Source organism: Ranitomeya imitator, chromosome 3 (genome assembly GCF_032444005.1).
Source record: "Ranitomeya imitator isolate aRanImi1 chromosome 3, aRanImi1.pri, whole genome shotgun sequence".
Lineage (NCBI taxonomy): Eukaryota > Metazoa > Chordata > Amphibia > Anura > Dendrobatidae > Ranitomeya > Ranitomeya imitator.
In genome coordinates this window covers 139,047,476-139,072,057 of record NC_091284.1, presented here as the reverse complement: position 1 = coordinate 139,072,057, position 24,582 = coordinate 139,047,476, and the positions used below count along the sequence as shown (strand labels likewise).

Below are 24,582 nucleotides of genomic sequence, written 5' to 3'. Positions count from 1 at the left end.
TTTGCAGATAAACAGCCCCAAAGCATTATGTTGCCACCCTCATGCTTCACAATAGGTATGGTGTTCTTTGGATGCAACTCAGCATTCTGTCTCCTCCAAACACGATGAGTTTTGTTTCTACCAAACAGTTCTACTTTGGTTTCATCAGACCATATTATATTCTCCTAATACTCTTCTGGATAATCCAAATGCTCTATAGCAAACTTCAGATGGGCCCGGACATGTACTGGCTTAAGTAGGGGGACACGTCTGGTACTGCAGGATCTGAGTCCATAGCGGCGTAGTGTGTTACTGATGGTAGCCTTTGTTACTGCGGTCTCAGCTCTATGCAGGTCATTCACTAGGTCCCCCTTGTGGTTCTGGGATTTTTTCTCACTGTTCTTGTGATCACTTTGACCCCACGGGGTGAGATCTTGCGTGGAGCTCCAGATCGAGGGAGATTATCAGTGGTTTTGTATGTCTTCCATTTTCTTACTATTGCACCCACAGTTGATTTCATCACACCAAGCTGTTTGCCAATTGTAGATTTAGTTTTCCCAGTCTGGTGCAAGGCTACAATTTTGTGTCTGGTGTCCTTCGACAGCTCTTTAGTCTTCACCATAGTGGAGTTTGGAGTGTGACTATTTGAGGTTGTGGACAGGTGTCTTTTATACTGATAAGTTCAAACAGGTGCCATTACTACAGGTAATGAGTGGAGGACAGAGGAACCTCTTAAAGAAGAAGTTACAGGTCTGTGAGAGCCAGAAATCTTGCATGTTTTTAGGTGACCAAATACTTATTTTCCACCATAATATGCAAAATAAATCTTGTCAGATCAAACAAGTTGATTTTCCATATTTGTTTTCTCAATATCTTTTTAACTGGGAGAACTTGCATAATTGGTGGCTGACTAAATACTTTTTATCCCCACTGTATGTTCTTTGGTTCCTTATTCATTCATGCAACGGGTTTCAAAGTCAGGTTTCTTCCTTCATCGTGTTGCATCGCTACACCTGATGAAGGATTAATGTTACGCTATAAAAATGCCCCAAGTAACAAGCTGATTTTGAAAAGAGAGAGTGGCTATGTCACTGGAAGTATCGGTAATTAGATTTTAGTAGTACTATCCAGCTTATAAATCCCTTCAGGCCACAGCCTGTTTTCACCTTGCTGACCAGGCCAAATGTTTCAGTTCTGACCAGTGTCACTTTATCTGGTAACTGTGGAATGCTTCTATACATCCCATTTATTCTGAGTTTTTTTTGTGACACATTATACTTCGTGATAGTAGTACATTTTGGTCATTATTTGATTTTTTTTAATGAAAATTAGAAAATTTGAAAATTCGCAATTTTTCACTTTGAATTTTGATGCCCTCAAAACAAATAGATATACCGCACAAAATAATTAATAAAAAAAACCATTTACCACATATCTCCTTTGTCAGCATAATTTTTGAGACAAATATTTTTGGTTGAGAAGTTAGAAGGGTTAAAATATTAGCAGTAATGTTTCATAATTCCAACAAAATGTACAAATTCTATTTTCTTTAGTGCTATTTGACTTTTCGAGCGCAGATGAAAATATACTGTGAGCGCCATGTTGCATTTGAACAACCGCTAAGCTGCCAAAACAGCAGAAAACCCCCAAAAGTTACCCCATTTTGGAAACTATACCCCTCAAATAATTTATCTGGGTGTGTGCTGACAATCCTAAACCAACAGGGACTTCCGAGAATTTTATAACAATGAACTGTAAAAATGAAAAAACAAAAATGAGCTTAGCTATCAGCATGATCTGTCTTAAAGTCTCTTTATTGTTAATTTCTGTCTTAATATTGAAAAGGGAGCTGTATGAGAAATATACTCACCATTTGTATTTAATGATGTCCAAATTGTATGACTTTTGGATGTGTTAATGGTAAATTCAGTGACTGTAATAGTAAAATAATACCTTCATCATTTATTCAAGTGGAACGCCTGTTACCAAACTAGACATTTATTAATATATAGCTATAACCATAAACGTACCAACAAAATTCAATTGTACAGGGTGATTCACTTCACCTGGAAAAATTGCTGTAACTTCTTAAAGAGATTATTTTTTATGCTGAAATTTGGAATGTTCACACTTTGGTTCATGAGAACCTGATATTTTACAGCAAATGTTGAAAATGTCCACTGTTCACATACAAGCACACCTGTAAATGTCTTTCCATATTGTTGAATGAATTCAGGACATCTGGAGTCATAGCATGAATTTCAGGCTGAATGTTCTCTCGGAGTGCCTGTAATGTTCGTGGCTTGTTACTGCACACCCGACCGTTCAAATTGCCACAAAGAAAAACATCCGGTGGTGTTAAATCAGTACAATGATTCTGTACAGGGGAACACAACCTTTTTTGGCCGCTTACTGAGATGTGGAATACAACATGCCTGAAGTCAATCTTTCACATCTTGAACTGCTATTTCAGACATTTTCGGATGTCCTCCATCATACCTATCCAGTAATGTTCCTGTACGTTCCAGCTTATTCACTAATCACAGAATATAGGGTTTGGATGGTGGATGTCAACCTCCAAACTTCTTAGAAATTCACTTACTTTGGCACCTCTTTAAGGAATCAGTTTTCCAATAAGTTTTCAAAATGAAAACAAGCTCCTCTAAACTGTATCTGTACATTCTTAGCTAATGAATAAGGAATCTGTCAGGAGTGAAATGCAAACACCACACATAACCTACTGACACGCAGAAAGGCATGCAGCAACTCTATCTCATAATGGAGATGACTGGTGGGGCGAAAAGTTGGGAAGATCACTTTGCGTGAGGATGTTTTTTCGTTGCTGTCACTGAATTTCACTCACTCTCACTTCTCATGAACCAAAGTATATACAGTCCAAATTTCAGTATAGTTGACCATCTCTTTTAGAAGTTACAACAATTTTTCCGGGTAGCGAGTGAATCTCCCTGAATTTAACCTCTGAAATCGGTAAAGCTTACATATTGTTAAAATAAAGCGGTATTCACTTTATTCATCCTATCATTGCTGTGCTCTGCAGAAATCTATGCCTTCCTCATATTGCAGAGGGTGTTGTGAATTTAGATTTCTATAGCAAATAATGAGGCTATAATCCCTATTACACAGTTGTTAAAATAAAAATAATATACAGGGTGGACAATTTATATGGATACACCTAAATAAAATTGGAATGGTTGGTGATATCAACTTTCTGTTTGTGGCACATTGTATATGGGAGTGATGGGTGGTGACCATGGCGGCCATTTTGAAGTTGGCCATTTTGGATCCAACTTTATTTTTTTCAATGGGAAGAGGGTCATGTGACACATCAAACTTATTGAGAATTTCACAAGAAAAACAATGGTGTGCTTGGTTTTAACGTACCTTTATTCTTCAATGAGTTATTTACAAGTTTATGACCACTTATAAAATGTGTTCAAAGTGCTGCCCATTGTGTTGACAGCAGGATAACTGCGGATGTCTCACCGGCGATAATGATTTTACTGCCGATCAAAGTCAATGTTTGCCGCATGGTCATGCACGACAGCGTGGCAAACACTGGATGTTCAGGCCCCCCCATTCAAATGAATGGGGTCTAGGTTCGGTTACACAGATTTCGTTGATATATTTCAGAGATATTAATATTTGTCTGTACTATTGGCATATATAAAATTTGTTGAAAAAACAGTTCTCATTTGCGCAAAACAGTTTAAGACCTAGGTCAATAACATTTTGACCTAATTAAGAACATTGCTACTTACCTTCAGTTATGTTTGTGGTTTCCACTGCAGTGAGTGTATTAGAGCCACTTGTCAATGTATTAGTCCCTGTAAAAAAAAAAGTTAATAATATGAAAATATATTGAAAGCAATTTGAAAGTGGTCTGAAATAAAAAAAAAAATACTTATCAGCTGATGGCAAATAACATAATATAAAAGACTTTGCAAATGGCTTTTAAATGAGTACTAAGAAAAAATGTTGAAATAATATTCTCTTCATACCTGTGCTATCAACCTGTGCTGAACCTGTGGATTTCTGAGAAAGCGCTGTAAATTGTAAAGAAAAAAAACTTAAATTGTTGCATCCAAATTACTATCTAAAAGAAATGATATGATGATGTATTTTGGAACATTTTATTTGAACATTTTGATCTGATATTGATAAGGTAATACAATATTTCTCACTACTTTTGGATGCATACAATGTATGCATTTGAAAAAAATAATTATAACATAAAATGTATTTATTTCTTGCCTCTTATACAGTAAAGTGCCAACATATTCTGCAACACGAATTGTCATCATACACATTAATCCCTCAAATTTTAATTTCTCTTTCACACTGGAACCGACTTCACAAAAAGCCAAACATTGTTTTTGATGTGTGGAAGAAAATCGAAGCCCCTAAAAGAAACTCACACTAAGGCTGCCGTGACACTATCATTATTTGGTCGGTATATTACATCAGTATTTGTAAGCCAAACCCAGGAGTGGTTGATAAATCCAGAAGTTGTGCATATGTTTCTATTATACTTTTCCTCTAATTGTTCCACTCCTGGTTTTGGCTCACAAATACTGATGTAAAATACTGACCAAATTCTGATAGTGTGATGGCAGCCTAACACAAAGATACATATTAAAAAAAATATGCCCCAGAGAAGCTTGGAACTGGCTTTCTTTGTGTGAGATTTATAATGACGAGCAGCCTTGGTTGCCTCCATGACCTCTGCACCTATTGTGTTGAGAGTTGAGCTATTTTTCATTACAAACACCTCTGTAGCTCTCCGTTTCAGAGAAGTCAGCGTCAGAAAAGTTGGAGCAGATCAGAACTAACAGCATTGTGAGATATCCGCAGCAACATATGTTTATAGTGACACATAGCCAGGTACAGACTGGGGCTGAAATTCAGCCCTGGCATTTGAAATCACACAGGCCCATGGTGTTCCAGTCCCCGAGTACCAGATGGGATATATTATTAATATTACCCTGGATGGTGGAAAGAAAGATTTACTACAAGACCAATTCACCGTCACAACTCTTAACAATATGGATGTCTTGAGAACACAGATTGTGCTAACAACGTAGCAGACGAGGCAGCCCACAACCAGACCGCCCCTTCTGGCATTTGCCAGAATTGCCAGATGGCCAGTCCGGCCCTGCACATAGCTATGCTCTATTACCCTATACTCACTCACTGAAATGAGAGATGCAGAGGAGTTTGTAATGCCACACAGCTCTGCTCTACTTTACACAGCAAGTGAGAGATCACAGAGTAGAGCAGGACTGTGTATCATTACACATCTTACAGGAAAAAGCTGAATTTAGAATTCTTTGGGTGTATTTTTTTTTCCCCTGCATGACAACTGCTGGTTGTGATTGGACAACATTATGCAAGGGAAAAAAAATACACAAGCCAGACACAACTCTCTGTTAATGACCCCCTGGTTGAAGGGGAAATTAGAAACTAAGCTTTGCAAGATAATGTCTCCGCAACAGAAACGAGAAGTTTGCTTCTGGCATATGTTAGTAATCTAAGCCCTGATTACTTTAAAAAAAAAAAAAATCTGCAAGATCAGCGTACAATCCAGCATTTGTATGTATTTTGTGCATAGACACTAAACCCTGTATGCACACAACCTTTGGATGTGTTTACAGTACCTTCATATTTGCAACAATATCACAGGTTTTGCAAACCAGTGGATAAAACGTGTTTCATATTTTTAAAATGGAAGTGTTTTCTGCTACAAATACAAAAATTGTGTCAAACCAATGACAAACTACAAACAAAATGGTACTTGTGACCATCCCCCTAATGCAACCAAGTGACTTTTTGGAAATATAGCCTTGTGTGTCTTGTATGAATTACATACCTGTTGTGGGGCTGTTGGTTGGCGATATTTGCCCTGTTGTCACTTTAGAGATAAAAACAAATAAAGTAATGTTAAGCAATATTAGCTAGAGATTTGCTAAAATGTAACCTCAATATGAAATTAATAGTTCTACGTGATTTCTAGTTTACTGTTGACAGCTACTTTACACTGTCATAAAACCTATAAGAGTCACCATTAACAAGCAAACACTTCTCCAAGTAAAAGGAGAAAATAAACCCCACAATTTGTAAAGCAATATGTCCTGAATACACCAATACATTATATGTGATCGAAAAATCCTTTTGAGCACACCGCAGGGTTATGAAGGTAAGAAGCGCTATTGATGTTTGGAGTTCAAATTTGACTGGAATTCATTGTGGTCACCATGTCGCATTTACAGAGCCTGCAAGGTGCCAAAACAAAAGAAACCCCTGTCAGAGGCGCATTGTGCATGACTAAAAGTGCAGAATTTGAAAAGTGAGATGTCTTTTGCAGTTCCAATCATGTCATAAAAAAATATGTATTTTCATCTTTCACATTTTAAATGTTACGTAAAATACAAAAGAAATTCAGATGAACTGGATGCCGTCTTAGATTCTATTCCTCTCCCAGCTCTTGGTTCGAACTTGATTGATTTGTTAAACCAAAATATTTCACCTAACGACATAGAATTGGCCATCCAGCAATTGAAAGTTAGTAAAAAACCTGGCCCAGACAGATTTATGGCGTTATACTACAAAAAATATGCCTCACTCTTAATTCCCCATCTCACCAACTATTTCAATTCCCTGAGAGATGGCAATAAACCTGGAGAGGCATCCTTGATAGCAGCTGTGTCTATGATACCAAAGCCCAACTCTGATCAATTACTATGGTCCAACTATAGACCAATATCCCTAATCAACATAGACTTTAAAATATTAGCTAAAATTTTATCTCAAAGTCTAAATTCGGGCCTGGGAACCTTAACTGTTGTGAATTCTGTGGCCAAGCTCCCTCCTGTGGTCGTGAGTGGTACTTCGGCTGGTTCTGTCTATGAGCTTCCTTTGGTGGATGAGAGTGGTACTGCGGCTTCTGAGTTTCCTTCCTCAGGTGATGAGGTTAAGTCGTTAGGTGCTGCTCTATTTAACTCCACCTAGTGCTTTGATCCTGGCCTCCAGTCAATGTTCTAGTATTGGTCTTGCTTTCTCCTGGATCGTTCCTGTGGCCTGTCTATCCTGCATAAGCTAAGTTTTGCTTGTGTTGTTTTTGCTTGCTATTTTTTCTGTCCAGCTTGCTATATTGGTTTTTCTTGCTTGCTGGAAGCTCTGGGACGCAGAGGGAGCACCTCCGTACCGTTAGTCGGTGCGGAGGGTCTTTTTGCCCCCTCTGCATGGTTGTTTGTAGGGTTTTGTGTTGACCGCAAAGCAATCTTTCCTATCTTCGGTCTGTTCAGTAAGTTGGGCCTCACTTTGCTAAATCTATTTCATCTCTGCGTTTGTATTTTCATCTCAACTCACAGTCATTATATGTGGGGGGCTGCCTTTTCCTTTGGGGTATTTTTCTGAGGCAAGGTAGGCTTATTTTTCTATCTTCAGGGCTAGCTAGTTTCTCAGGCTGTGCTCGAGGCGCATAGGACTGGTCAGGAGCGCTCCACGGCTACCTTTAGTGTGGTTGGATAGGATTAGGGATTGCGGTCAGCAGAGTTCCCACGTCTCAGAGCTCGTCCTATGTTTTTGGTAATTGTCAGGTCACTTTGTGTGCTCTGAACTTCAAGGTCCATTGTGGTTCTGAATTACCTGTTCATAACAGTACTGGAGGCCCAAAGTACTAATGCTTCTCAATAGAGGGAAAAGAGAAGTTCTGAGACCATTTTTTTTTCTTTGCACTGTGTTCTGTCTTTCTTTTCCCCTTTACATCAGGGTGGTTCAGAACACAGGTGTGGACATGGACATTCAGGGTCTGTTCTCTTTGATGGATAATCTCGCTATAAATGTACAGAATATACAAGATTTAGTGGTTCAGGATCCTATGTTAGAACCTAAAATTCCTATTCCTGAGTTATTTTCTGGAGATAGAGCTAAGTTTTTGAATTTTAAAAATAATTGTAAACTATTTCTGGCTTTGAAACCCCGCTCCTCTGGTGACCCAGTTCAACAAGTTAAGATCATTATTTCTTTATTACGTGGCGACCCTCAAGACTGGGCATTTTCCCTTGCGCCAGGAGATCCTGCATTATGTAATATTGATGCGTTTTTTCAGGCGCTCGGATTGCTGTACAATGAACCTAATTCAGTGGATCAGGCAGAGAAAAATTTGCTGGCTCTGTGTCAGGATCAGGATGAGATAGAGATTTATTGTCAGAAGTTTAGAAAGTGGTCCGTGCTCACTCAATGGAATGAATGTGCGCTGGCAGCTATTTTCAGAAAGGGTCTCTCTGAAGCCCTTAAGGATGTCATGGTGGGATTTCCTATGCCTGCTGGTCTGAATGAGTCTATGTCTTTGGCCATTCAGATCGGTCGACGCTTGCGTGAGCGTAAATCTGTGCACCATTTGGCGGTATTATCTGAGCATAAACCTGAGCCTATGCAGTGCGATAGGACTTTGACCAGAGCTGAAAGGCAAGAACACAGACGTCAGAATGGGCTGTGCTTTTACTGTGGTGATTCCACTCATGCTATCTCCGATTGTCCTAAGCGCACTAAGCGGTTCGCTAGGTCTGCCACCATTGGTACGGTACAGTCGAAATTTCTTTTGTCCGTTACTTTGATCTGCTCTTTGTCTTCCTATTCTGTCATGGCATTTGTGGATTCAGGCGCTTCCCTGAATTTGATGGACTTGGAGTTTGCTAGGCGCTGTGGGTTTGTCTTGGAGCCCTTGCAGTGTCCTATTCCATTGAGAGGAATTGATGCTACGCCTTTGGCCAAGAATAAGCCTCAGTATTGGACCCAGCTGACCATGTGCATGGCTCCTGCGCACTAGGAGGATATTCGCTTTCTGGTGTTGCATAATCTGCATGATGTGGTCGTGTTGGGGTTGCCATGGCTACAAGTCCATAACCCAGTATTAGATTGGAAATCAATGTCTGTGTCCAGCTGGGGTTGTCAGGGGGTACATGGTGATGTTCCATTTCTGTCTATCTCATCATCCACCCCTTCTGAGGTCCCAGAGTTCTTGTCTGATTACCGGGATGTATTCGATGAGCCCAAGTCCAATGCCCTACCTCCGCATAGGGATCGTGATTGTGCTATCGAGTTGATTCCTGGTAGTAAGTTTCCTAAGGGTCGACTGTTTAATTTATCTGTACCTGAGCACGCCGCTATGCGGAGTTACGTGAAGGAGTCTTTGGAGAAGGGTCATATTCGCCCGTCATCGTCGCCATTGGGAGCGGGGTTCTTTTTTGTGGCCAAGAAGGATGGTTCGCTGAGACCTTGTATTGATAACCGCCTTCTAAATAAAATTACGGTCAAATTTCAGTACCCCTTGCCGCTGCTGTCTGATTTGTTTGCTCGGATTAAGGGGGCTAGTTGGTTCACCAAGATAGATCTTCGTGGTGCATATAATCTTGTGCGTATTAAGCGGGGCGATGAATGGAAAACAGCATTTAATACGCCCGAAGGCCATTTTGAGTACCTGGTTATGCCATTCGGGCTTTCTAATGCTCCATCAGTGTTTCAGTCTTTTATGCATGACATCTTCCGAGAGTACCTGGATAAATTCCTGATTGTATACTTGGATGATATTTTGGTCTTCTCGGATGATTGGGAGTCTCATGTGAAGCAGGTCAGAATGGTGTTCCAGGTCCTGCGTGCTAATTCTTTGTTTGTGAAGGAATCAAAGTGTCTCTTTGGTGTTCAGAAGGTTTCATTTTTGGGGTTCATTTTTTCTCCTTCTACTATCGAGATGGACCCTGTTAAAGTTCAGGCCATTTATGATTGGACTCAGCCAACATCTCTGAAGAGTCTGCAGAAGTTCCTGGGCTTTGCTAATTTTTATCGTCGCTTCATCAATAATTTTTCTAGTATTGCTAAACCGTTGACTGATTTAACCAAGAAGGGTGCTGATGTGGTCAATTGGTCTTCTGCTGCTGTGGAAGCTTTTCAGGAGTTGAAGCATCGTTTTTCTTCTGCCCCTGTGTTGTGCCAACCAGATGTTTCGCTTCCGTTCCAGGTCGAGGTTGATGCTTCTGAAATTGGAGCAGGGGCTGTTTTGTCGCAGAGAAGTTCTGATTGCTTGGTGATGAAACCATGCGCCTTCTTTTCCAGGAAATTTTCGCCTGCTGAGCGAAATTATGATGTTGGCAATCGAGAGTTGCTAGCCATGAAGTGGGCATTCGAGGAGTGGCGTCATTGGCTTGAAGGAGCTAAGCATCGCGTGGTGGTCTTGACTGATCACAAGAACTTGACTTATCTCGAGTCTGCCAAACGGTTGAATCCTAGACAGGCTCGTTGGTCGCTGTTTTTCTCCCGTTTTGACTTTGTGGTTTCGTACCTTCCGGGCTCTAAAAATGTGAAGGCGGATGCCCTGTCTAGGAGTTTTGTGCCCGATTCTCCGGGTTTGCCTGAGCTGGCGGGTATTCTCAAAGAGGGGGTAATTTTGTCTGCCATCTCCCCTGATTTGCGGCGGGTGCTGCAAAAATTTCAGGCTAATAAACCTGACCGTTGCCTAGCGGAGAAACTGTTTGTCCCTGATAGGTGGACGAATAAAGTTATCTCTGAGGTTCATTGTTCGGTGTTGGCTGGTCATCCTGGAATCTTTGGTACCAGAGATTTGGTGGCTAGATCCTTTTGGTGGCCGTCTCTGTCGCGGGATGTGCGTTCTTTTGTGCAGTCCTGTGGGATTTGTGCTCGGTCTAAGCTCTGCTGTTCTCGTGCCAGTGGGTTGCTTTTGCCCTTGCCGGTCCCGAAGAGGCCTTGGACACATATCTCTATGGATTTTATTTCGGATCTCCCCGTCTCTCAAAGAATGTCGGTCATTTGGGTGGTTTGTGATCGCTTCTCTAAGATGGTCCATTTGGTGCCCTTGTCTAAATTGCCTTCCTCCTCTGATTTGGTGCCATTGTTTTTCCAGCATGTGGTTCATTTACATGGCATTCCAGAGAACATCGTTTCTGACAGAGGTTCCCAGTTTGTTTTTCGAGGTTTTGGCGAGCCTTTTGTGCTAGGATGGGCATTGATTTTTCTTTTTCCTCGGCTTTCCATCCTCAGACAAATGGCCAGACTGAACGAACCAATCAGACCTTGGAAACATATCTGAGATGTTTTGTTTCTGCTGATCAGGATGATTGGGTGTCCTTTTTGCCGTTGGCTGAGTTCGCCCTTAATAATCGGGCCAGCTCGGCTACTTTGGTTTCGCCGTTTTTCTGCAATTCTGGGTTCCACCCTCGTTTCTCTTCAGGGCAGGTTGAGTCTTCGGACTGTCCTGGTGTGGATACTGTGGTGGATAGGTTGCAGCAGATTTGGACTCATGTAGTGGACAATTTGATTTTGTCCCAGGAGAAGGCTCAACGTTTCGCTAACTGCAGGCGCTGTGTGGGTCCCTGACTTCGTGTTGGGGATTTGGTTTGGTTGTCATCTCGTTATATTCCTATGAAGGTTTCCTCTCCTAAGTTTAAGCCTGGTTTCATTGGTCCATATAGGATTTCTGAGGTTCTTAATCCTGTGTCTTTTCGTTTGACTCTTCCAGCTTCTTTTTCCATCCATAACGTGTTCCATAGGTCATTGTTGCGGAGATACGTGGCACCTGTGGTTCCATCTATTGATCCTCCTGCTCCGGTTTTGGTTGAAGGGGAGTTGGAGTATATAGTGGAGAAGATTTTGGATTCTCGTGTTTTGAGACGGAAACTCCAGTATCTGGTTAAGTGGAAGGGTTATGGTCAGGAAGATAATTCCTGGGTCTTTGCCTCTGATGTCCATGCTGCCGATCTGGTTCGTGCCTTTCATGTGGCTCATCCTGGTCGGCCTGGGAGCTCTGATGAGGGTTCGGTGACCCCTCCTCAAGGGGGGGTACTGTTGTGAATTCTGTGGCCAAGCTCCCTCCTGTGGTCGTGAGTGGTACTTCGGCTGGTTCTGTCTATGAGCTTCCTTTGGTGGATGAGAGTGGTACTGCGGCTTCTGAGTTTCCTTCCTCAGGTGATGAGGTTAAGTCGTTAGGTGCTGCTCTATTTAACTCCACCTAGTGCTTTGATCCTCGCCTCCAGTCAATGTTCTAGTATTGGTCTTGCTTTCTCCTGGATCGTTCCTGTGGCCTGTCTATCCTGCATAAGCTAAGTTTTGCTTGTGTTGTTTTTGTTTGCTATTTTTTCTGTCCAGCTTGCTATATTGGTTTTTCTTGCTTGCTGGAAGCTCTGGGACGCAGAGGGAGCACCTCCGTACCGTTAGTCGGTGCGGAGGGACTTTTTGCCCCCTCTGCGTGGTTGTTTGTAGGGTTTTGTGTTGACCGCAAAGCAATCTTTCCTATCTTCGGTCTGTTCAGTAAGTTGGGCCTCACTTTGCTAAATCTATTTCATCTCTGCATTTGTATTTTCATCTCAACTCACAGTCATATGTGGGGGGCTGCCTTTTCCTTTGGGGTATTTCTCTGAGGCAAGGTAGGCTTATTTTTCTATCTTCAGGGCTAGCTAGTTTCTCAGGCTGTGCTCGAGGCGCATAGGACTGGTCAGGAGCGCTCCACGGCTACCTTTACTGTGGTTGGATAGGATTAGGGATTGCGGTCAGCAGAGTTCCCACGTCTCAGAGCTCGTCCTATGTTTTTGGTAATTGTCAGGTCACTTTGTGTGCTCTGAACTTCAAGGTCCATTGTGGTTCTGAATTACCTGTTCATAACACTTAATACATAGAGATCGGGTGGGTTTTGTACCTAATAGACAAGCATCGGACAATATAAGAAGGGTCTCTCATCTGTTGCATCACTGCAAACAGCGTAATATACCAAGCATGTTATCGCTCGACATCAAAAAAGCCTTCGACTCTATTTCTTGGCCTTATTTGTTTGCGGTCCTGCAAAGATGGGGATTCCCTGATCACTTCCTCTCATGGATTCATGCTCTCTATAGTTCCCCATTGGCATATGTACGATACAATGGCTTCTCCTCCACACGCTTCTCCATTCATAGAGGCACCCACCAAGGATGTCCCTTATCACCTTTATTATTCTTTCTGGCATTCGAGCCCCTAGCGATACATCTTCAACTCAACTCAAACATTCAGGGAGTCAACATAGCTTCAGTCCCCCATGAACTTTTTTTGTTCGCTGACGACATACTGCTTCTTTTAATGACTCCCCAGTCATCCCTCCCAGCCCTACTTCAAACTCTTGACAACTTTGAACATATTTCTGGCCTACAAATCAATCCCTCTAGATCTTATGCTATGAATATATCTCTCCCCTCTTCTACTATCGCACAACTAAAACACGATTTTCCGTTTTAATGGACCACCAATCACCTGGACTACTTGGGAGTGAAACCAACTTCAGACTATAACTCCTTATAAACTGCTAATTACACTCATATGCTCCGTAAAATCCGTTTAATACTACAATCATGGCATAAACTGCATCTCTCCTGGCTTGGCCGAGTGCGTGCATTAAAGATGACCATCCTCCCTAAACTCAGTCCCTACCCAATATCTTAAAATAGCTCAGCGAGCAGTTAATACCTTTGTTTGGAGGGGCGGCCTCCCCAGAGTAAATAGAGCCACCCTTTACCGCCACCGCCTAAAGGGAGGGTTGGGGGTGCCAAACCTCTCTAAATATTACCAAGCAGCCCAATTGGGTCAATTGAATCTGTACCACGCCTACTCTGAACCCCCTTTATGGCTTACTCTAGAAGCCTCAGAGTTACGCTCGAACACTCTCGATACAATATTGTGGATTCTCCCAACGCAGCGTAGAAATATTTCAAATCCTATACTAGCTCATTCACTTAAAATTTGGGACTCATTGAAATATTCTTCACAGCTAATATCACCATTTCTGCCCTTGGCCCCCCTCTGGGGTAACACCCAGTTTCTCTCAGGCATAGATTCTCTCAGGAACTTTCGCCTATGGGTGGCAGCGGGAATAACAAGGGTTCATCACCTTTTCAATGTAGATGGGATCGTTCCATTTTCGGTTTTGAGCGAAAAACATCACCTCCCTCCTGGAGAAATATTCCGCTATTTACAACTTAAAAACTTCGTCCAATCTCTATTAAAAAACTCTCCAGGCATTATGGCATTATATATCTTCTTTATTCACACATAAACTCATCAGTCCACAGGCGAAGGCTAGGCTATACATCTTGCTGGGAGTCCGATATTGGTTCTACCCTGACAGACTCAGAATGGACCCAAATTTGGTCCTCCTCCACTGGAGGAATGCTAAATACCGTCATGTTGGAAACGGATTACAAAGTGCTGACTAGATGGTACTTGACCCCAGCCAGGGTAGCAAAGGCAGTCACTAACTACTCCCCAAATTGTTTTAGAGGTTGTAACTCTATAGGAGATATGCTTCATATCTGGTGGCTATGTCCTACCGTACGTAGGTTTTGGACCAGGATATATCACCTGATCCTCTCTATAACAAATGTTAACCTTAAGAAAAACCCTTGGGAAGCCTTATTAAATAAGCGTATTCCCAATATTCCTAAATATTCCTGAGCCCTCATCACATTTATATTCTTAGCTGCTAAACAAACTATAGCATCGGCATGGAAAAAAACAAACTTAGATCTATCTGGAGTAAAATGATGTCTTTCTTGGTACATGATAAACGAAAAAGTATCGGCTATACTCACAGACAAAGTGGGTAAATTTGAACTTATTTGGCTTCCATGGGCAGAATATGCAAACCATACCCCTTTCGCCATATCGGTTTCTCGGATGACGAACTCTGATTCTCAGAATTCTGATTGAACTATCCAACGGGAAATGGACGAAATATAATTTCTTCTCGGGTCTTGAGCCCTGGGACAGGAGCGGAAGCTGCCGCTTGCAATGGAGCGGTCCCGGGAGTGTGGAGAGGAGCGAGAAAGGCGGTGGATGGTAAGTATAGCAGGACTTCAACAGGCTATAGGTGAGTATATGTTTGTTTGTTTTTTTAAGTCTCTATACTACATGGCTCTGTGCTGGGCAATATACTACGTGACTGGGCAATATACTACGTCGCTGGGCAATATACTACGTAGCTGGGCAATATACTACGTGGCTGGGCAATAGACTACGTGGCTGGGCAATAGACTACGTGACGGGGCCAAATGCCAGAATGATGAGAGAGAATGTTTTAAGGCATTTTAATTACTCACTACAAAGTCAAAAGTTTACATACACTATGATTACTATGCCTTTAATCAATTCTCTCAGTGTGAAAAACAAGATAATCTTATGGTTATGATACCTTTTAATGGCTAACAAAAAAATGTTACAAATAAAGCTTTCAAGACTAAGGTCCCTTCCTCAGGCATGTAATCAGAAAGTTTCTGCACAAACACATATATATGCACAAACAAAAAAAGAAGAATGAAGATGGCACTATTCAGTTGTGTCAGTTTCTTCAGACGATCTTTTAGTTTCATAAATGTACAGTATTCTGGTATCCTCAATTTAGTCAAAAGAAAAAAAAGGTGTTTGGTGCAGTGTTAGCCAGTTGAAAAGATTATCTTGTTATTCACACTGAGAGCATAATTTTTTCAACTGGCTAACACGACACCAAACCCCTTTTTGTCCTTTATTTAAACAGTTCTGGACTGCCCATATGACGATGTCATGTAGTTTGGAATCTTCTGATATGTTTTTTGACAACATCTGAGCCAATCAGACAGAGACACACCTGTTGATGTATTTTAATGCACACCTAAAACACACTGCTTCCTTGTGTAGCATCCTGGAAAAATCTAAAGAAATCAGGAAGAGAATTGTGGACTTGCACAAGTCTGGCTCATCCTTCCATACAATTCGAAGGTGTCGCATTCATCTGTACAAACAATTATATGCAAGTACAAATAAGATGGGTACAGCAATCATACTGCTCAGGAAGGAGACAAGTTATGTGTCTCAGAGATGAACATGCTTTGGTCTGACATGTGAATATCAACCAAAGGACAAAAGCAAAAGACCTTGTGAAGATGATGGCGGAAGCTGGTAAGATTGTGTCAATATCCACAGTGAAACAAGTACTGTATCAACATGTACTGAAAGACCACTCTGCCAAGAAGAAGCCATTACTCCAAAAGAAAAAAGGCAGATTAATGTTTGCAAATGCACACAGGATCAAAGACCTTACTTTTTGGAGACATGTCCTGTGGTCTGATGAAACTAAAATTGAACATTTTGGGGCACAATGACCATCATTACGTTTGAAGGAAAGAGAGAGAGCCTTGGAAGCCTAAGAACACCATCCCAACTGTGAAACACGGAGGTGGCAGCATCATGTTGTGGGGTTGTTTTGCTGCAAGAGGGACGGATGCACTTCACAAAATAGATGGCACCATGAGAAAAGAAGATTATGTGGCAATACTGAAGCAACATCTCAATACATTAGCCAGGAAGTTAAAGTTGGGAGGAAATGGGTCTTCCGAATGTACAATGACCAGAAGCATACTGCCAAAATTGTAACAAAGGGGCTTAAGGATAATAAAGTCAATGTTTTGGAGTGGCCATCACAAAGTCCTGATCTCAATCCTATTGAAAATTTATGAGCAAAGCTGGAAAGGCAGGTGCGAGCAAGTGACCTATAAACCTGGAACAATTACACCAGTTTTGTCAGGAGGAATGGGCCCAAATTCCAACGAACTATTGTGAGAAGCTTATGGAAGGATATCCCAAACATTTGACCCAAGTCATTCAGTTTAAGGGCAATGGAACCAAATACTAATGAAATGCATGTAAACTTTTTACTTTGCAGTAAGTAATAACAATGACTTAAAACATTCTCTCTCTCATTATTTCGGTATTTGGGAAATATTAATAATTATGGTAATCCTAATTGACTTAAAACAAAGGCTTATTCTGATTTCATGTCAGATACTGAGAAAAACATGTAAATGTGTCTTTTTATATAGTGTATGTAAACTTCTGGTTTCAAATAAATAAATATAAGTATATATATATATATATATATATATATATATATATATATATATATATATATATATATACAGTATATATTCACACTAATATATATCTAATATATAAAGCTGAATGTGTGTGTGTATGTGTGTGTGTGTGTGTGTATGTATGTATGTCTGGGATTGGCATCTGCACCGTCGCAGCTACAGCCACAAAATTTTGCACAGTCACACGTCTGAACCCCGAGAGCGTCATAGGCTATGTTGTGAGGCGAAATTTTAACCCCGCGTGTTCCAATTCACCAAACAATTTTGCCCCTATCTACATAATGGGGAAAAGTGAAAGGAAAAGTGTTGGAGGCAAATTGACAGCTGCCAGATGTGAACAAGGGGGACTAAAGAATGAGAGCGATGGCGCCAAAGAGTATATACCGTACAGTTGCTAAGGTGGGGCCCCGACATGGGATACTCACCACACACAGGGATATGAACACACACACAAAATGCGCCACACTACCACGTGCTTGAACACATATTACCCTCAGCACACATTTCACCACACATACACCAATCTCAAAAGTCGAAGCACAAAAGTCGCCGCTCAAAACTCGCCACATGCAAAAACTAGGCTCACGCAAAACTCACCACGAGTGCAAAACTCACCTCATGGAAAACTCGCCAAATGCAAAACTTGCACACGCGGAAAAATTGGCACATGCACAAAAGTTGCAACACATGCAAAAGTTGCCTCACACAAAACTTGCACATACTCAAAAGGCACCACACATAAAACTCGCCACGCACAAAACTCGCCATGCGCAAAACTTGCTGCACACAACTTGCTACACTAACCTGTCACATGCAACTCGACACACAAAAAGTTGCTACACGCATGTTGCCACACAAAACTCATCTCACAAAAGTCGCTACATGCATGTCGCCACACGCAACTCAACACACACAACTTGACAAACGAAACTCGCCCTAAAACACACACAAGTCTGGTATTATTCTTCAAAAATAAAAATCTGATTAATAAGCAAACTACAAGAGCAACAAATGTACCATATAGGAAATACGGCAGCTGTCAGTCACATGACTTGTCTATTATGTGTATGTGTGAGCTAATATATACTGCCAGGGGGAGGCCTTCCTGTTGGCTGGGGATTTATCAGGCTGCCAATTTAGCTTATAAATACTGAGGTAAAAATACTGAGCAAATAACGTGTGAACGAGGTCTAATACAGGGGAGATGACACACAGATATATACTATATACAGGAGAGATGACACACAGGTATATACTATATAGAGGAGGAGATGACATACAGGTACATACTATATACAGGAGGAGATGACATACAGGTATATACTATATACAGGAGGAGATGACACACAGGTATATACTATATACAGGAGCAGATGACCTACAGGTATATACTATATACAGGAGGAGATGACATACAGGTATATGCTATATATAGAAGATGACATACAGGTATATACTATATACAGAAGGAGATGACACACAGATATATACTATATACAGGGGAGATGACACACAGGTATATACTATATACAGGAGGAGATGACATACAGGTATATACTATATATAGAAGGAGATGACATACAGGTATATACTATATATAGGAGGAGATGACATACAGGTATATACTATATACAGGGGAGATGACACACAGCAGGTATATACTATATACAGGGGAGATGACATACAGGTATATACTATATACAGGAGATGACATACAGGTGTATACTATATATAAGGGAGATGACAAACATGTATATACTGAGGTGAAAATGAGAGGTGTGAGGTGAAAATGAAAAGGTGTGAGTGCAAAATGAGAGGAGTGAGGGAAAATAGTGGAGTGATGGGAAAATGACAGATGTGAGGTCGGAATGACAAGTGTTAGGGGGAAATGAGAGGTGTGAGGGAGAAAATGAGAGATGTGAGGGGGAAAATGAAAGATGTGATTGGGAAAATGAGAAGCGTGATGGGAAAATAAGAGAAGTGAGGTGCTATAACTAACCACAGATATTTAATATGCCCAGGCAACGTCGGGGTCTTCAGCTAGTATATATATATATATATATATATATATATATATATATATATATATATATATATATATATATATACACTGTACACTTCAACTGTGATTGGCATAATCTTAAAAAACAACAACACAAAAATCACATTGTATGATTTTTACATTATGAATTTGCATTTCATTGCATGAAATAAGTATTTGATACAATTGAAAAACAAAACTTCCATTTGGTAAAAAAAAAAACTTTGTTTGCAATTACAGAGGTCAGATGTTTGCTGTAGTTCTTGACCAAGTTTGCACACACTGCAGCAGGGATTTTGGTCACTCCTTCATGCAGATCTTCTCCAAATCTTTCCAGTTTGGGGGATATTGCTGGGCAACATTGAGTTTCAGCTCCCTACAAAGATTTTCTATGGGGCTCAGGTCTGGAGACTGGCTAGGCCACTCCAAGACCTGGAAATGCACCACTTCTTAGTTGCCCTGGCTGTGTGTTTCTGGTCATTGTCCTGCTGGAAGATCCAGCCATGACCCATCTTCAAGGCTCTTATTGAAAGAAGGAGGTTGTTGGCCAAAATCTCGCGATACATAACCCCATCCATCCTCTATTCAATATGGTGCCGTCATCCTGTCACCCTTATCAGAAAAGCACCCCTAAAGTATGATGTTTTCCCCACCATGCCTCATGGTTGGAACAGTGTTCTTGGTATTGTACTCATCCTTCTCCTCCAAGCACGATGCGTGCAGTTGACACCAAAAAGTTCTATTTAGGTTTCATCTGACCGCATGGTCTCAACCCATGCCTCCTCTGGATCATTTAGATGGTCATTGGCGAATTTGAAACAGTTGTGGACATGTACTGGTGTCAGCAGGGGGACATTGCTTGCCCTGCAGGATTTTAATCCATGATGGCATAGTGTGTTACCAACGGTAATGTTTGAGACTGTGGTTCCAGGTCGTTTAAGGTCATTGACCTGGTCCTCATGTAGTTCTGGTCTGATTCCTGACCTTTCTCAGAACCATTCTTACCCCACAAGGCAAGATCTTGCATTGACCCCCCCAAAAAAGGAAGATTCACAATCATCTTGTGTTTCTTTTATTTTCTAATAATCATGCGAACACTTGTTGTTTTCTCATCAAGTTGCCTACCTATTGTCCTATAGTCCATCCCAGCCTTGTGCAGGTCTACAATGTTGTCCCTGGTGTCCTAAGACAGCTCTTCATTTCATTTCATGCAATAAAATGCAATTTAATTATGTAAAAATCATACAGTGAGATTTATTTGTCTTTTACTTTTAGATCCTGTCTCTCACTGTTGAAGTGTATCTACGCAAAAAATTTAAAAATGACAAGCCTCTCCTTTCTTTGTAGGTGGAAAAACTTGCAAAACCGTCAGTGTATCAAATACTTATTTTCCCCACTGTGTGTGTATCTATTTATATAATTGCCTTGTAATGTTTTCATTTCCTGTTCTGTCCAGATGTCACCGCATCCCAGAATTCCAAGCAGAGGAAGTTCACCAACCGCCATATTGGGACACTCAAGTGATCGGTGTCTCAATATGGAAACTGCTGCTGGTACCAACCTATTGGTGGTACCACCAGCGGGACACCATCACACCACACACTATACGCTGTACGCACCAAACACACACACACACTCATTCATACACTCACACACATTCACACTCACACACTCACACACTCACGCAGCCTCTTACACGGTACCACCAGCGGAACACTGTCGCAAACACGCTGCCGTCGGGAACAGCCAAATGATTCACTGACTGCCACCATCTTTGTACAGGAGGAGTGCATGCTCAGTTTTAATGTGACCGCCGCTATCTGTCTGCACAAAGATGGCCGCGTTCTGATTTACTGTGCCTGTGCGAATTACGCGCAGGTACAGTGAATCAGCTGATCCCGGCGGCAGATGTGCGATGTGTCTACAGGCAGAGGAAGCCGGTCACATTAAAGGGGTTTTCCCACGAACAAAAGTTCATTTTAAAAATTGACTGTGTCTGACCATGTACGGAGCATACTACATATCCTGGGGAGGGGAGGAAACAAAAGACAATACTGACATTACAGCAGGGGATCACAGTGGATTCATTTTGTGAGGTAACATATTTCACTGACTGTTTTCACAAAATGTATCCTTTGCGATCTCCTGCTGAATGGTCAGTATTGTCTTTTGCTTCCTCCCCTGCCCAGGAGCTGTGGTATGTTCGGTACATGGTCAGACACAGACAAGTTTTAAAGTGAACTTTTGTTGGTGGGAAAACCCCTTTAAAATGCAAATATCAACGCCAACATGGCTCCGCCTAAAAAGTACGCCAATGACATTGAATGGAAAGCAGCAAAGGCACAACCTTGAAGACAACAAAGGGCAAATGAGACTCTTGAAGAGCAACAGCATCGTTGGGAGAAAAATAATGCAAATAAGCGTAGGCGTCATTAGATTATCACAGGATGCCATTAGGCAACAACAGCACCACATGCCTGCCCCCATACTGACATTACCCCTCTCCCGATATGATAGCAACGGGCCTCCATCTAGTGTGTATATATACGTGTGTGTGTGTGTGTGATCTTATGCTAGTCGCTGTGCTGTCCATATGATCCACATTTATATATTTTTGTTTTGTTTTGTAATTTTTGCATACTAAAAACTACCGTATATACTCGAGTATAAGCCGAGATTTTCAGCCCAAATTTTAGGGCTGAAAGTGCCCCCCTCGGCTTATACTCGAGTCACGGTAGCGGTGGGGTCGGCAGGTGAGGGGCTGAGGGCGCTGGGGTATACTTACCTAGTCCCAGCGATCCTCGCGCTGTCCCTGCCGTCCCACGGGCTTCGGCGCTGCAGCTTCTTCCCCTCTTCAGCGGTCACGTGGGACCGCTCATTACAGAAATGAATAAGCGGCTCCACCTCCCATAGGGGCGGAGCCGCTTATTAATTTCTCTAATCAGCGGTGCCGGTAACCGCTGATAGAGAAAGAAGCTGCAGCGCCGAAGACAGGAGGGGACAGCGCGAGGATCGCCAGGACTAGGTGAGTATGTTATATTCACCTGTCCTCGTTCCAGCCGCCGGGCGCCGATCCATCTTCCCGGCCGGCGCCTCCATCTTCCCGGCGTCTGCGCTCTGACTGATCAGGCAGAGGGCGCGATGACGCATATAGTGTGCGCGGCGCCCTCTGCCTGATCAGTCAGAGCAGAGACGCCGGGAAGATGGAGGCGCCGGAACGAGACGCCGGGAGCTGCAATCAAGGGAGGTGAGTATGTGTTTTTTTTTTTTTATTGCAGCAGCAGCAGCGGCAGCACAGATTAATGTGGAGCATCTATGGGGCACAGTGAACGGTGCAGAGCACCGTATAAGGCACAGCTAGGGGGCACAATGAACGGTGCAGAGCACCGTATAAGGCACAGCTAGGGGGCACAATGAACGGTGCAGAGCACCGTATAAGGCACAGCTAGGGGGCACAATGAACGGTGCAGAGCACCGTATAAGGCACAGCTAGGGGGCACAGTGAACGGTGCAGAGCACCGTATAAGGCACAGCTAGGGGGCACAGTGAACGGTGCAGAGCACCGTATAAGGCACAGCTAGGGGGCACAGTGAACGGTGCAGAGCACCGTATAAGGCACAGCTAGGGGGCACAGTGAACGGTGCAGAGCACCGTATATGGCACAGCTAGGGGGCACAGTGAACGGTGCAGAGCACCGTATATGGCACAGCTAGGGGGCACAATGAACGGTGCAGAGCACCGTATAAGGCACAGCTAGGGGGCACAGTGAACGGTGCAGAGCACTGTATATGGCACAGCTAGGGGGCACAATGAACGGTGCAGAGCACCGTATAAGGCACAGCTAGGGGGCACAGTGAACGGTGCAGAGCACCGTATAAGGCACAGCTAGGGGGCACAGTGAACGGTGCAGAGCACTGTATATGGCACAGCTAGGGGGCACAATGAACGGTGCAGAGCACCGTATAAGGCACAGCTAGGGGGCACAATGAACGGTGCAGAGCACCGTATATGGCACAGCAATGGGGCACAGTGAACGGTGCAGAGCACTGTATATGGCACAGCTAGGGGGCACAGTGAACGGTGCAGAGCACTATATGGGGCACAGCTATGGGGAAATATGAATGGTGTAGAGCACTATATGGCACAGCTATGGGGAAATAATGATCTATTTTTATTTTTGAAATTCACCGGTAAATGCTGCATTTCCACCCTAGGCTTATACTCGAGTCAATAAGTTTTCCCAGTTTTTTGTGGCAAAATTAGGGGGGTCGGCTTATACTCGGGTCGGCTTATACTCGAGTATATACGGTATTTTTTGTATTTTTTTTTACAACAAAGCTGTATGGGGGCTCCTTTTTGCAAGACGAGGTGAGGTTTTCAGTAGTAAAATGTTTTATATATGATTTTCACTTTTCATTCCAATTTTTATGTGTCATTATGATGAAAAAGTTACATTTTGGGGGTCAGTTTTTTTAAAAATGGTGTTCACCTTATAGGTTGCGACAATACATAGTCATTTTTATGCTTATTTAATTTGTTGCTTTACAGAAATACAGCTTTTTAGAAGTGGAACATATTTTATTGTTTGTATGCACTTTATTTTTCTATTTTTTCATCTTTTTACAAATTTTGCTAGACTTTTTTTTATTCAACTTATGATTGTATGATTGCTTGATCTTATACCCTGCAACACTTATAAATTGCAGATTATTAGACCGTTCATTCTTAGGGCTCATGCAGATGTCTATGCAAATCAGTCAGATCTTGGATCGCAAATGCACCTATATCCCATGAGGCTGTCACGTTTGAGTCAGTAGAGCTGTCAGTCAGTAGAGTCCGTTCTAGCTGTCCGCACTCCGACCTATTTTCACGAACGTCTGCATGAGTCCTTACACTGACAAGAGACACGATAGACCCTGGTTATGGGTAACTACAGGGACATTGGCATGGGGTCATCATGGCAACAATCTGCACCGTGAAATCGCAAGTGTGGATAAAAAGAAAGTCCCAACTTCTAATGTGCATTTTATTGATGCTATTGCTATTAACATTGGCATCTAAGATGGTTAAACAGCTAGCAATGATTGCAGACATCACAGCAGGTTGTCAGTTATGATTTACACCTGATGATTTACTGAGATTTTGTTGGCGAGTGAGCAAAATCATTGTGCCGTACAAGTACGTCGATTTGTGGGAAAGCTTTTTCCACTGCGCTCTACATTTATAGCAGATGTTGGTACGGGGTTAAATAAAGTTATCTGCATAAATTCAAAAACAACTATTGAATACAAAATTGAATATGATGTAAGAGAAATTGCACAGTGCACTAGATAGGACCTAAACTGGTCTGTAATGAAGCCAAAAATTATCATCTGACTCACGGTGCATTTACAGCAGGTGATGCATGGTGTTAAATGATCACATTCAGTAATAGTAAATAGCCTGTTTACACAGGCAGGCCGCGCTTCAGATGCGCACTGAACAATCAGTAATAGATCGTTTTGTACGCATAGGCTACCATTGTCCTCAGCACACAGGTCATGTTTAAACATGGCGATGTGCTGCCGAGGACAATGATCTATTGGGCAAACCAAAAGATTA

At 42.1% G+C, this 24,582-nt stretch overlaps 1 protein-coding gene across 3 annotated transcripts in view; it reads right to left on the bottom strand.

Moving 5' to 3' along the window:
• The window catches only part of ADGRG2 (adhesion G protein-coupled receptor G2), a 296,348-nt gene that overhangs the window by 139,059 nt on the left and 132,707 nt on the right, over positions 1-24,582 (bottom strand). For all 3 annotated transcript variants that reach the window (XM_069761520.1, XM_069761519.1, XM_069761521.1), the window contains 4 exons: positions 5,867-5,908; positions 3,999-4,043; positions 3,759-3,824; positions 1,850-1,912 (listed from right to left, as the gene is read on the bottom strand). In XM_069761520.1, coding sequence (XP_069617621.1) covers positions 1,850-1,912; positions 3,759-3,824; positions 3,999-4,043; positions 5,867-5,908 — 216 coding nt within the window. The remainder of the gene's footprint in view (positions 1-1,849; positions 1,913-3,758; positions 3,825-3,998; positions 4,044-5,866; positions 5,909-24,582) is intronic.